General features: G+C 61.2%; 1 protein-coding gene across 1 annotated transcript; it reads right to left on the bottom strand.

Moving 5' to 3' along the window:
* Positions 1 to 2,347: 2,347 nt before the first annotated feature.
* ZNF687 (zinc finger protein 687) lies at positions 2,348 to 11,148 on the bottom strand. The gene is made up of 8 exons (XM_057397939.1): positions 8,855 to 11,148; positions 6,027 to 6,205; positions 5,294 to 5,470; positions 4,679 to 4,841; positions 4,140 to 4,436; positions 3,715 to 3,827; positions 3,339 to 3,480; positions 2,348 to 2,854 (listed from the first exon to the last, which is right to left on the bottom strand). The coding sequence occupies exons 1-8, from the start codon at positions 11,102 to 11,104 to the stop codon at positions 2,381 to 2,383; spliced, it is 3,795 nt and encodes a 1,264-aa protein (XP_057253922.1). The 5' UTR covers positions 11,105 to 11,148; the 3' UTR covers positions 2,348 to 2,380.
* Positions 11,149 to 13,262: the final 2,114 nt, after the last annotated feature.

Genomic DNA, 13,262 nt, shown 5'->3' with positions numbered 1-13,262 from the left:
AACCGGCAGGGTCTGGGAGGGGGGGGCTGCAGCCGGGCACCCCCACCCCGGGTTGGGTTTGCCTGGGCAGGGTCAGTGCTGGAGCCCTGGGGGGGGGGGGCTGAGCCTGGACCCCCCCCACTCCTGCTCCAGCCCCTGTCTGTGCTTTAGGAGCAGTGACCCCCCCGTCCCCATCCCTCTGCATCAGGCTCAGCCCCTCCTGCGGGTCACATCCTGCCCCCCCCCCCCCCCGCTGCCCTTGGTCCCTCGGGCTCTGTGTTTCGCACTCATTATTTGTCACGTTGATTCTTTAGCATTAAAACCCAACAGTTCCCTTTGACAACACTGGGGGGGGGGGGGGAATCATCAGGGTCTGGACATGGGGGGGGGGCACGTCCATTAAACCCATGGCCCCAAGGCAATCATCGACCTCGCTTGGGGGTTCCTCCCCCCCCCCTGACCTCCAGGGGGGAGATGGGGGGGGGGGCACCCCTGTTATGGGGCAGGACCAATATGAATGTGCTGTGGGGAGGGCACAGGACACCCCCCCCCCCCCCCCAGGGGCTGTGTAAGCAAAAGACAGGGCACAGCAGGGGTTAAACCACTAAGAGTTTAATGCGTTATTACTACAAGAATAAAGGATACCTGAGAGCCTCTCGCAGTGCCCGTAGCTTTAATGTAGCGTAATCACAGCCCTACAAAGAAGTGGACAGAGCCCCCCCCCCCCCCCGAACACCCCCCCCCCAAACAGAAGTCGCTCCAAAGGCACTGAAGTGCTTGAAAAACCAGGGTTACAAAGCGATTTGTTTCGTTTCCTGCCTCTAAAACTCATAGAAACTTTAGGTTCTTCTCTATTATTACACAGCATTTACATGGTCGCAGCCCCACACGAAACACTGGGGGGGGGGGAACTGGCCCAGGGGCTGTGGGAGCTGAGTTTTGGGTTATTTCCTCCCCCTTCCCCCCCCCCATGTGCCATGAATTGAATCCACCTGAACCTTGGGGGGGGCACCTCCTGCACATCAAACACAGAGGAAAAGAAAGAAAAAGCAAGACCACCCCCCCCCCCCCCAAACCCCGTGTTCCCTCCCCATAGGAATGAAACCAACGCCAACCCCAAATCACAACGGGGGGGGGGGGGGTGTCACCTTTAGTGGGTGCTACAGCTTTAAACCGCGTCGGGGGGGGGGCACGCACAAGGAGAGGACTCAACACGAACACCCCAAGCACAGGCGCTGCACGAACAGAACGAGGAGGAAGGGGCTTTGCCAGTAGTTTCTATGGGGAAGGGGGGAGCCCCATGCGGGAGGGACCCCCCCCATCCCCGGTGCCACTGTTCCCAGTGCAAAGGAGGGGGTGAGGCTGCTCCGTGGTGGTGCCGGGAGCAGGGCAGGAGGTTGGGGGGGGGCAGCAGCACCCTTAGAGAAGCCCCCCCCCCCAGGCCCCACTGTTTCAGTCTGTGATGGGGTTTGGCAGCACCTTTCCCTCTCTGCAGCAGCCGGCACCGATCCTGCACTCGGCGCAGCTCCGTGGGGCGGGGATGGTGCTGCCGTGGGGCTCATCCTGCCCGGAGCCCCTTCTCTTGTCCTGCTGCCGAAGGGGAGGTGCAGGCTGGGGCTGTCCCGCGGCACGAAGCGCTGAGCGGCTGAAGTCAGTGCCAGGGGTGGTGAAGAGGAACCTCGTGCTCGTGGCAGGCGAACGGAGCCAAGGAGGGGCCGGATTCGGCTTCTCCCCCCCGCCCCGATCCCGCTCCAGCAACATGGGGAGCAAGCAACATTCAGAAGGGAAAGGGAAAAGAAACCGACCCCAAGCAACCAAAACCCAAACGAAACCGAACGAAAAGGTGGATTTTGCTGTGCCAAGTTCCCGGCGCAGCCGCCTCTGTCCTGCCATGGAGACGTCTCTCCCCTGGTCCCTGGCCTCAACCAGGCTCTGCTTCCATCGCGGCACAACCCAGCTGGGAGGGCTGAAGAGAGCCCCCCAGTGCAGAGGAGAGCAGCGACCCCGGTGTGCAAACAGGGTGGGAGGCGGCCTCCTCCCTTCCCCATCCCTGTGGAAGGAAGGAGCTGTCCCTCCCCGTGAGACAGAGCCACGAGAGCCCGGTGCTCTCCCCACAGCAGGGCCACGCATCCCAGCTCTGCCCCTCATCTCCTGCCCAGTGAATCCCTGCCTCCCCCTGGCTCCTGCCCCCAAACCGGGGGGGGGGAGCCCGAGTCCCCCAGCCTGGGGGATGCAGCCGGGCGCCCCGAGCCAGGCCCTGCTGTGCAAGCCAGGTTCTTCTCTTCACGGCTCTTTCATCCAGCCCCATGCTGAGGCGCTGCCCAGGAGCAGGCAGGGAGCCCCGGTCCCAAAGAGCCCCCTGCTCGCTATGTACACGTCTCCTTGCCGCTGCCTGGGCTCCCTAGTTCTCGGGGCTCGCGTTCTGCCTGGCCCGGATGAAGGCCATGCCGTGGGTACGGAAATGGGTCTTGAGGTTGAGCTGGCTGTCGAAGCAGCGCCCGCACACCTTGCACGAGAGCTTCCCATCGCCCGCGTGCGGCGCTCCTCCTTCCAGCGGGCTCCGGGGCCCCGGCTCCTCCAGCTCGCCCGCTCCCTTCTTCTTCTTGTGGGTGATGAAGCGGTGGCGGTTGAGGGAGACCTGGGAGGTGAAGCAGAGCCCGCACTCGCGGCACTGGTGGGAGCTCTCGTCAGTCCGGTGCTGGGGGATGTGCTCCTGGAAGTCGGCGGAGCTGCTGGCCAGGTACCCGCACTTGCGGCACCGCAACGGGGCCCTGCGGTCGCCCTTGGAGCTTTTGGAGGGAGGGGTGGTGCTGTCGGGCTCCTCGCTGCAGGAATCGCCTTCATCCGACGACAACTTCCGCTTCCGACCGGACGCCTGCGGGAAGGGGGCACGGAAGCTGTAACGGGGTGGGGGGCAACTCGAGCAGCTCCTGCCCTAACCCAACCCGCTCCGGGGTTTCCAAGGGGGATTTGCTTGGGTAAAGGCCAAAGGGGTCCTTCCTGCCCCACACCGGGAGCGGTGCCCCAAGGGGCTCCCGCAGCAGCCTCAGAGTTGCCCCTCGCACCGGGGCAGCTCCTGAGCCGGCTCGAAGGCAGCTGGGATGCGTCTGCGTTCCCTTCCCTGCAGGCAGGGAGAGGCTGGGCTGGCCAAGCTCAGCCCCCAGTGCGCTGGCAGGAGCTCAGCTGTGCCCAGGCAGGAGCAGGGCCTCGCAGTGGGAGGGAGCTGCCAGCCCCAAGCACCGCAGGACACGGCGAGGGAAGCACAAACCAGGATCGGGGCTCACGGAGATGCCCAAAACCTCCGCAAGGCCCCAGCCCTCTGCAAACACCCCTAACACGGGACCGCAGGGACCTCGTACCTGCATGGGGCCGGTCCCTATGCGGGCGATAACAACCTCCTGGCTCTTGGTCTGGTCGGTCACCTTGATCCCGTGTCGCACCTGGATGTGCTTCTCCAGGATGAGCCGGCTGCTGAAGGTCCTTTTGCCCTCTGTGCAGTACCTGCAGGGCCAGAGCGAGGAGGCAATGAAGTGATGCTCTGCAGCGAGGAGCCGAGCCCCAGGCTTGCTCCAGCACAACCGGGCAGCCACCGAGGCCTGGCTCCGGCATCCGGACCCCCAGCACTACTCAACCCCCATCGTGCTTCATTCATCCGTAGCTTTCTGCACCCCAGCCCGGCTCGAGCGGGGAGCACCAAATCCACCCCTCTCCAAGCAGAGCCCTCCCGTCGGGTACCGGCAGGGATAGACGCGCTTGATCCCTTCGTGGTTCACTCGCACGTGTCTCCGGAGGCTGGGAGCGGAGCAGAAGGAGCGCTCGCAGAGGTGGCACGGGAACTTCTTCACCGACTGCAAGAGACAAAGAGGCAGGGGGGGTCCAGCGCGGGGGGCCCGGAGCAGCGTTCCCATGGGAGAAGCCGGATGTGGGAACTTGGTGCTGCCTCCCGCTCACTGCTCCGTGCCCGTCCCAACGCTGCGCACCTGCGTAACAAGTACCTGGGTTCTGCTCCCCAAAACCCAGCCCTGACTGCGTCCCTATTGGGGTGACGGGCACACTGTGCCCTGGGGTCCCGCCGCGCTGCTCTGCGCTCTCAGCAGCCCCTGCCCACGTTCCCGAAGGGCTCAGCAAAGCCGGAAGCAGAGCCCAGGTTTCCTCCTCACCTTGCCGTGGTCCTTCTTCATGTGGGAGACGTACTCATCGCGCTCGGGGAACCAGGAGTGGCAGACGCCGCACGTCCAGCCGCTGCCTTTGGACTTGTTGACCGTCTTGCGCTGGAAGCGGCTCCGCTTGGTCTTGCGCAGCTCCGGGGAGCTTGGGGGCTCGTCCTCCTCCGTGGAGGACGACGACGACTCCGAGATCTTGGACACGGGCGTTTCCAGAGGCTCCTGCTTCGGCGTCAGCAGGATGGCCGCCTTCTTTGCCAGGTCTTCCTTGGGCTTCTGGGGCTGGTGGGTGTTCTGGAAAGGAAAGGGCTCGGCAGCCGTTTGGGGTTGGGATTTCCTCCCCCCAACCCCTTCCCCAGCACTGCAGTGGGCTAAGAAGGAGCCCGCAGCCAGGCCCCATCCTGCACAGACGGGCTCATCTCAGGCTTGGGGGGACAAATGGAACCAGGTGTCAGGGTCCTGCTGCACCAGTGATGCGCTGGGAGCCCTCACCCAGCCCCGGTGAAGGAGAGCTCTCCTGGAACACGCGTTGTTACCTTAAGGTGCTCCAGCATGGTGCGCTTCTGGGCGAAGAGCAGCGGGCAGTCCGGGCACTTGAAGACGCTGACCCGCTGGTTAAGGAGATGCTGGTCGAAGTGGGAGGAGAGCAGGGGCTTGTGGGTGAAAACCGTGTCGCACATCGCACACTTGTAAATCATTCTGTGGGGAGGGGGGAAAAAAAACACTGCTGGCACAGCCCGGGCTCGCAGCAGGAGGAGCAAGAGGGTGGAAAGCAGCCCTGGGAGCAGCCTGACCCACGCCAAGGGATGGGAAAGTGAAAAGGAGACAGATGCAGCTCCCCCATCCTGGTGCTGAGCTCTTCCCCAATGCGCCCCCCAACCCAGGATGCTCCCACTTCTTGTAACCATGGAATCCTTTAGGTCAGAAAACATGGAATCCAGCCATGAAGGCAGCACTGCCACTAAAACCATGCCGCTAAGTGCCACATCTACCCATCCTTTAAATGCTTCCAGGGAGGGGACTCAAGGGCTTCCCTGGGAGCCCTGTTCCAGTGCTTGACGGCCCTGCTGGTGGAGGCATTTTCCCTAATAGCCCATCTAAACCTGCCCCCATCCTATGGCTTGTTAGGGGTGATCTCAGGGAGCACTTACTTGGACTGCTGGTTGCCGAAGCCAGGGTGCTGCGTGTAGACGTGCGCGTGGGCGCTGGGGGCGGACTTGAACGCCATGGGGCAGATGGGGCACTTGTGGAACACCTCGCAGTGGGAGGTCTGGATGTGGGATTTGATGGAGTTGACCCCACCGAAGACCACGGCGCAGCTGGGGCACCTGCAGAGAGGAGGAGCCGCGCTGCAGAGGCTGCCACACACCAAGGGCCAACAGCAGAGAGACACGGGAGCACCGGGGCCCACGCCTGCTCCTTGTCCAAGCCTTAGGACTCGGGATGAGGCCCTGCCCCAAAGGACAGCAGAATCCAAACCAGTTCTGGGCTCTGGGGAAATTCCAGTTAGGAGCAACCAGTGCTCACCACTGGGGGGACCTGATGCTGCCAGCCATGAGGTGAAACGATGGCCAGCAGGCCCCAGGAAGAGGGAAATTCCCCCCCCGTGTTAAAGGGGTGAGAGACAGGGAAGGGGTAAAGCAAACGGTTCATAGAACCAGGGAATGGTTTGGGTTGGAAAGGACCTTGAGATCATCCCAGTTCCAACCCCCTGCCATGGGCAGGGACACCTCCCACTAAACCATGGCACCCACGGCTCTGTCCAACCCGGCCTCGAACACCGCCAGGGACGGAGCATTCCCGACCTCCCCGGGCACCCTCAGCCTTGCACCCAGCACCGGTGGGGATAAGGGAAGTGGGTGCTCCCCCCGGCCGTGGCCCTACCTGTAGCCCACTCTGCGGGAGAAGTGCAGGCAGGCGTCCTTGAGGTGCGCCTCGAAGTTGGCCAGCAGGAAGTTCCCCCCGCACTCGGGGCAGACGTGGGGCGGGCGGCTCTTGTGGATGCGCTGGTGGGCGCTGAAGCTGCAGCGGTTGGACATGATCATGGGGCACGTGGTGCAAACCTGGCGGGGGAAGAGCAGCCAGAGGGTCACAAACCCTGCGGGTTGGAGGGGGAACAACCTGCAACACCCACAGCAGCCCCGAGCCGTGCGCGGCCACGGGGGAGAGGTGCCGGGACTCTGCAGGGCACGCGTTAGGAGATGCTGTGCTCTCCTGCTATTCCTGATGTCCCTAACAGCATTCCTAATGCTTTGCTCCTACATTTTAGGAGATGCTGTGCTCTCCTGCTATTCCTGATGTCCCTAACAGCATTCCTAATGCTTTGCTCCTACATTTTAGGAGATGCTGTGCTCTCCTGCTATTCCTGATGTCCCTAACAGCATTCCTAATGCTTTGCTCCTACATTTTAGGAGATGCTGTGCTCTCCTGCTATTCCTGATGTCCCTAACAGCATTCCTAATGCTTTGCTCCTGCATTTTAGGAGATACTTTGCTTTCCTGATGTCCCTAACAGTATTCCTAACACTTTGCTCCTACATTTTAGGAGATCCTTTGCTTTCCCACTATTCCTAACAGTATTCCTAATGCTTTGCTCCTACATTTTAGGAGATGCTGTGCTCTCCTGCTATTCCTGATATCCCTAACAGTATTCCTAATGCTTTGCGCCTGCATTTTAGAAGATCCTTTGCTTTCCCACTATTCCTAACAGTATTCCTAATGCTTTGCTCCTACATTTTAGGAGATACTTTGCTTTCCTGCTATTCCTGATGTCCCTAACAGTATTCCTAACACTTTGCTCCTACATTTTAGGAGATCCTTTGCTTTCCCACTATTCCTAACAGTATTCCTAACACTTTGCTCCTACATTTTAGGAGATACTTTGCTTTCCTGATATTCCTGATATCCCTAACAGTATTCCTAATGCTTTGCTCCTGCATTTTAGGAGATACTTTGCTTTTCCACTATTCCTAACAGTATTCCTAACACTTTGCTCCTACATTTTAGGAGATACTTTGCTTTCCTGCTACTCCTGGTATCCCTATCAGTATTCCTAATGCTTTGCTCCTACATTTTAGGAGGTACTTTGCTTTCCTGCTATTCCTGGTATCCCTATCAGCATTCCTAATGCTTTGCTCCTGCATTTTAGGAGCTCCTGTGCTAGCTGGGTACTGGCTGAGGGTGTTCCACAACCCTTTTCATCACAGGGGTCCCAGACACAGCGTGCGCCAAGGGTCAGGCAGGGACCCAGCACGGGACTTTCACCGCTGCATTCCCAGCAGCTGCCAGACCCAGCCTGAAACTGCTTCAACCCCACACCAGGATACGGCCACGGGGCTCTCAATGGGAGAAGCTGGCAAGGACTTGAGGGGATGAGCTTCCAATAGGAGCTGCCCTGAGAGATGGGGTAACGAGGTGGGGTGAGGAGAAGAGCAGCCCCAGCCACGCGCTGCAGGCTCGCCTCGGGCTCCCCTCGCGGCTGCGACGAGGCCAGGGGCCAGAGCACTGCCAAGAGAGACCCAAGGGTGAATCTGGCAGCAAAGCAATGAGAGGGAACAAGAAATCAGCCAGGTAACAGCAGCCAAAGACTGGCTGAGGAGATGGGGCAGGAACCAGGGGGGGGATCAGGGAATGAAAGGTGGCAGGTGAGGATTATGGAGATTTATGGCTTCAGCCTCCCCATCCCTCCCTGTGCTGAGGAAGCCTCTGGGTCTTTTGGTTTGCTGGAGAAGGGAACAGATCCTGGTTTTAGTCGGTGTGGGTGCAGGGAGGAGGCCATCTGCTGGGTACAGGGACAGAGCTGCTCTGGCTAAGGGGAGCCTGGGAAGAGCTTTTGCCTTGACAGCAACTTCACACTGAATTGCCTGGCTCAAGCTCCATCCCCTCCAAGGCTACGAGAGGGAATGGGAGGAAGAAATCCTCCCCTGTTAAAGGCAAGGTCCTTGGGACAATCATACAAGCACGTGAATCTCAGGGCTCCCGATGACCTTCAGACAGAAAGCAGCCCTCCTCTGGAGCAGGGCCCTCATATCTGCATTTGAGCAGCGCCATGGCTACAGCAGCAACCTGAGCAGGGTTACCAGGGAACCAGGAGCAAATTCCTTCTGTGCAAAGAAAGCCAAGGGGGCTGAGCCTCTCTGCACAAAGGGAGAGGTGAAGAGACAGGGAGGACAGGGCTCCTCTCCGGACCTGTTTGCCCTCCTTGCCTTTTAAAGGTCACCCCTCGGCGGTGTATTTGCTGGATGCTGCTTGCCTCAACAAACCAGGATGTGTTGGCAGCAGCAGGAAGCACCCAGGATCCCAAGGTTGACCCAGAAACAAGGGGGGGAAAACCCCCCCCAGCACACCCCCTCCTGCTTTCTCCAGGCTCCATTTGTGCTTCAAGCCATCGAAAGAGGAAGCAGCGCCCGCTGCTCTAACATGGCTCTGTCCTGCACTGGGGGCCAGACCGCAGGGCATCAGCACTCGGGGACCTGCTCATCCCTCCCTGCTGCACCCCACTCCTGTACCCCCAGGGCAGGTTTACTGTCAGCCTCCCTGCCCTCCACCCCGTGCCTCCTGGGTTTTCCTTCCTGCATGAGTTTTACATGGAGAGGAATCAGGTGGGCACAGGCAGGGGCTGCCTGCATCACATCTGGAGCCCCCCCCCCCCCGTCTGCCCCACATCCCCGGGGATGGGTTGCCGTGGGTCTCACCGCTCTCCCACCCACGTACCGTGCTGCTGCTTGTCCCCGTGGTCACTGCCTGCTGGAAATGCGCGGCCAGCCCGGCTTTGTCTTTGCATTGCTCTTTGCACTCCAGGCACCTGAAGCAGCTGTAGTTGGTCTGCTCTGAGCTGTTGCTCAGAGGCAGGATGGGGAGGTCCTGAGCCCCGTTGGCCGTGGCCAAGGCATCCTGAGCCACACCAGTCACTTTGCTAGCCGGGAAGGAGGTCACTGAGACCAGGGGGGTGATGTCGGGCTGCCCGATCATTTGATCCAGGGCGATGGGCCTCATAACCAGATGGGAGCACTGCATCACCAGGCCCTTGTCCTTGTGCTCGCGGGCGTGCAGCAGCAAACTGCACTTGTTGAAGAAGACGAGGCGCTTGGTGCAGTGGTTGCAGGTGACCTCGATGCGCATGCTGCGCCGGTCGTAGTGGCGAGCCAAGCTCTTCTCTAGGGCGAAGGCGTCCCCGCACTCCAGGCAGCGGTAGCCGAAGGGAGGCAGCGCGAGGCTGGCGTCGGCCGGGGGGTTCAGGTTGGGTTTGTACGTTGGCAAGAGGTTTTTACTGTTGAGGATCTTGTTGAAGGCTTCCACGAGGCTGGACTGGCTCCGGGAAATGACCGTGCCTGCAAGGGTAGGGGAAGGCTTCTGCGGCTGCACCATCACCACCGTGGTGCCGTTGACTTTCTGGTTGGCCGTGGTGGTGACGGTGCTGGTCTGCGTCACGGTGCTGACGTTGGTCCTGGTGTCGGCTTTGGGCAGGGTCTGCGGCACCAGGTTGATGATGTTCTTGGCCACGGCCTTACCCGTCTTTGCTGGCAGCACCATGGATTTCTGCTGAGCCACGCTGGCGGCGATCAGCATGGCGCTGCTGGCGTTCTGGATGGTGGAGACGGGCAGGACAGTCCCTTTGAGCTTGGTGCCGTTGCCCAGCTGAACACTGACGATTTTGGGCCCCTCCGTGCTTTTCAAGGGGCTGGAGAGCTCCATTTTGTCCTTGGACACCTCCAGCACTATCCCTTCCTCTTTGTCTGCCGATGCTGAGAAGCTGGCGCCCTCCAGAGAGGTCTCTTGAGAGCTGTGCTCAGGGGGCCCCTTGGTGGAGCCAGGCTCGGAATCTGAGGAGACCCTGGTCACAGTGCGGGTGATGCTGCCACAAGACGTCTTGATGGTTTTAATCCGCACCTTCAGGGGCCGGGAGGAGTTGGAGGAGGGGGAATCGTTGGTGTTGTCTTCTTCCTCCTCCTCCTCTTCCTCAGCACTGGACATGCTCTGCGGGCTTCCCATGGACTTGTCCAGAACTTCGTGCTCTTCCTTGAGGGCAATGCTGTCCAGGTGCTTTGGAGACGGGGGGAGCCTGGGGCTTTGCACCACCGGAGAGGAAGGCTTGAAGAACGGCTCCCGGGGGCTGGCGGGCGAGTGCTTCACTTCAGGAAGGTTGCTGGTGCTGCTGTCCAGGTTTGGGTCAGATCCAGGCCAGGACGTGATGGGAGAATCCTCGGCGGCGTAGCGCACGGTGACTGACTTCAGGTGCTCCAAGGGGCTGTCCCCCAGGGCTGCAGCCAAACCCTTTGGGCTGGCTTCACGGCCCACATCCTCCGAGTCAGACTCCTCCTTCTTGATGCAGGAGATGGCAGAAGGGGACCCGCTGGCACCCCTGGCCTGGCTGCTTTCAAAGGCCTGCGGGTAAGCCGGGGGCAGGTTCTCCGGGTTCTCCCCCATGGGCTCTTTGCAGTCCAGGGACAGGGTGGGAGATGGGGAGAGGGAGGGCACGGCAAGGGACTTCTCTTTCGCCTTGCACTCCCGGGGTCTGTCGATCAGGTTGGCAGCATTGTCTTCATTGGGATCGGGGCTAAAATGGGAGAAGATATCCAGGGGCTTGGGGCCTTTCTCCTTCACCCAGCACTCCCCGTTGGAGGAGGCTACAGCTTCCACAGACCTGGAGGGGGGGGACCTGGGCATCTCGGTGGCCCCAAAGCCATTCTGCAGCAAGCGGGAGCCGATGACGTGCCCGTCCTTGCTGCGCCCGTCCAGGGCGTCGAGCTGCTCGGGGCAGACCGTGTTCTTCACGATCACGCTGACAGCGGTGATGTCCGTGTGGGGCAGGACGTGGTCAGGGGGGCCCGGCTCTCCAGGGACTTGCTTGATGTGAGCATCGGCTTCCTCATGGCCAGAATGGATGGCCTCGTTGGTGTCAATGTCAGGAATATCAAAAGCCGCCAGCAGGTCATCGAAATCCGGAGTTTTCATGTCACCCATGGTGAGGAATGGAGCAGGGTCTGCAACAGGACGAGGAGAGGAGCGTTAGCACCGTGGCCCGAAGCCGGCAGAGGCACGGGTGGGAACTTGCTGCTCCTGAGCCCCACGCTAAGCACCAGACCCCTTTGCTGCCTTCCCCCCCCACACCCAGCCTCGCGCCCCCTCAGGCCCACTTCTGGGCCTTTCTCCCTTTGCTTCTGTGCAACGCTTTGATCCCAGTTACAAGGACCCCAGTGCCCTGCAAGAGACGCCCAGGACCACGGCATGCAGCGCGGCAAGGGGCTCTGCGGCACGGCGAGAGCAGCCTGCAGCAAAGCAGAGGGGCTGCACACAGCAAACTCTTCCTTACAGAGGCACCCACCATGACGCAGGGACCGTCCTTCCCCCCCCACCAACAGCAGCAAGGCCATTCCAAGGCCACCCCCGCTCACAAGGAAAGGCTCCAGACGGCAACAGGGAGGCTCAGATAAGAGCCCTCAAACACGTGGGCTGTGGAGCAAAGGATGGAGGAAGAGGGGAGGCTGAGAGACGTAGCAACAGGTTTGAAAACATGGCTGCGGCACAGACAAAGGGAATAATGTTCCTCCTGTTGCTGCAGGCTGGCTAAGAAATCCCAGGATTAAGCTGCGGGGCTTAGGCAGCAGAAAGGCTCTGCTTTACAAGGGCAACCAGGCAAAGGAGGCAGGAGGGCAGGGGACGCCCCAGGAGCAGCTGGACACGGCTGGCCAGGGCAGCAGACCCGCACATAGGAAGCCTGCCTGTACCCTGCACAGCCACGACCAGGCTTGGGGTGGAAAGGACCTTAAGAGCAGCCAGTTCCAACCCCCTGCCATGGGCAGGGGCACCTCCCACTAAACCAGGGCAGGCAAGGCTCTGTCCAACCTGGCCTTGAACACCTGCAGCACAAGCACCTGGTGACAGAGCAGTGTGGAGGCTGAACGGTCCGGAACCAGCCTTGGCACTGCTCTCACGGGTGGTTTGGGCTTAGTTTGTACCCTGCAAACCCCTCTCCGGCTCAGCAGGGCTGTACAGACCCTGCTGCTTTTCCCCACGGCCGGCTCGGGAAGGAGGCTTAGCCTAGCTTTATCTTTAACCCTCACCCTCGGTCACCCCAAAGGGATCGCCCTGGGTGCAGCGGGGGGTCTGTGGGGCACGGAGCAGAGCTGCCCCACAGCGACCCTGACATTGAAAATGCACGGGGGTGACTCTGTGCCCACATGGCTCCTGCCCAAGGGGGGGTGGTCTGCTGGCACTTCAGCCTCCGCTGAAGCCGAAGACGGCCCGGAAAAGGCAAGATGGGGCAGGCAGCCCTTGCCTGCGCAAGCACGCGGCGTTTGCCATCAAACCAAAGCACCGGCACACAAGCAAAGGCCGCGCTCCGAGCACCACCACGGTCAGGTTTGTGCCCTTCACGAGAGCAGGAGCAAGAGGCAGGGCTGGGGCTGCTGCCCTCCCCAGCCCCGCAAAGGCAATGAAACCCCACCAGCTTTGCAGGAAGGAGCAGGAGGAAGCGGAGGTTCCACGCGCCAGGCCTGGGTCCTCGGTGGGAGCAGCGGGTCAGGACAGGAGGGGACCGCTCCGCGCGGGCAGAAGAGGCCAAACGAGGGGAAGGACAGCAGGCCCACTGCAAGCAGTTGCTATATTTAAAAGGTGCTTTTCCTGTTCCCCTTCCTGCGCCCGGCAGGGCCGCGCTGCGCCGGAGCCACCTCCCAAAGCCTGCCTCTGCGCTAGGGTTAGGGTGGCTTTGGGCTTCGCCTCCCGCGGGCAGGGATCCTGGGCCCAAAGGCAGCGGGAACGGCCCCGCTCCAGCCCCACGGATGGGCTCCGGAGGCACCGAGGGAATGCTGTGACAGAGCCTGTCCCAGCGCCCGCCCGCGGCACCAAAGAGCCGTGGGTCCAATCGAGGCCCTGCCATGGGTACCTGCAGAAGAGGGGGGGGGATGAGGAGCAGCTCCCCTGGCCTCTCGTCTCCTCCCGGAGCCCTTCTGGAGCTGATCCCCTGCTGAAAAGCTCCTTTAGTGCAGAGGCATCCTCGGTGAGAACAACTGTTTGCCATGAGCACCGGGGTCACGCAGTCTGGCCCCCGGTGCAGGCCCTGCAGCGGGGAGGATGGGGCCGATTCCCCCAGCAACAAGCTCAGAGCAGCTGGCACAGCTTT

Source organism: Pezoporus wallicus, unplaced genomic scaffold, assembly GCF_028554395.1.
Source record: "Pezoporus wallicus isolate ANWC-B61680 ecotype Strahan unplaced genomic scaffold, APGP_CSIRO_Pwel_v1 contig_10380, whole genome shotgun sequence".
In the NCBI taxonomy this organism is placed as follows: Eukaryota; Metazoa; Chordata; class Aves; order Psittaciformes; family Psittacidae; genus Pezoporus; species Pezoporus wallicus.
Note: the sequence above shows the minus strand (reverse complement) of the source record. Positions and strands in the feature narration are given on the sequence as shown.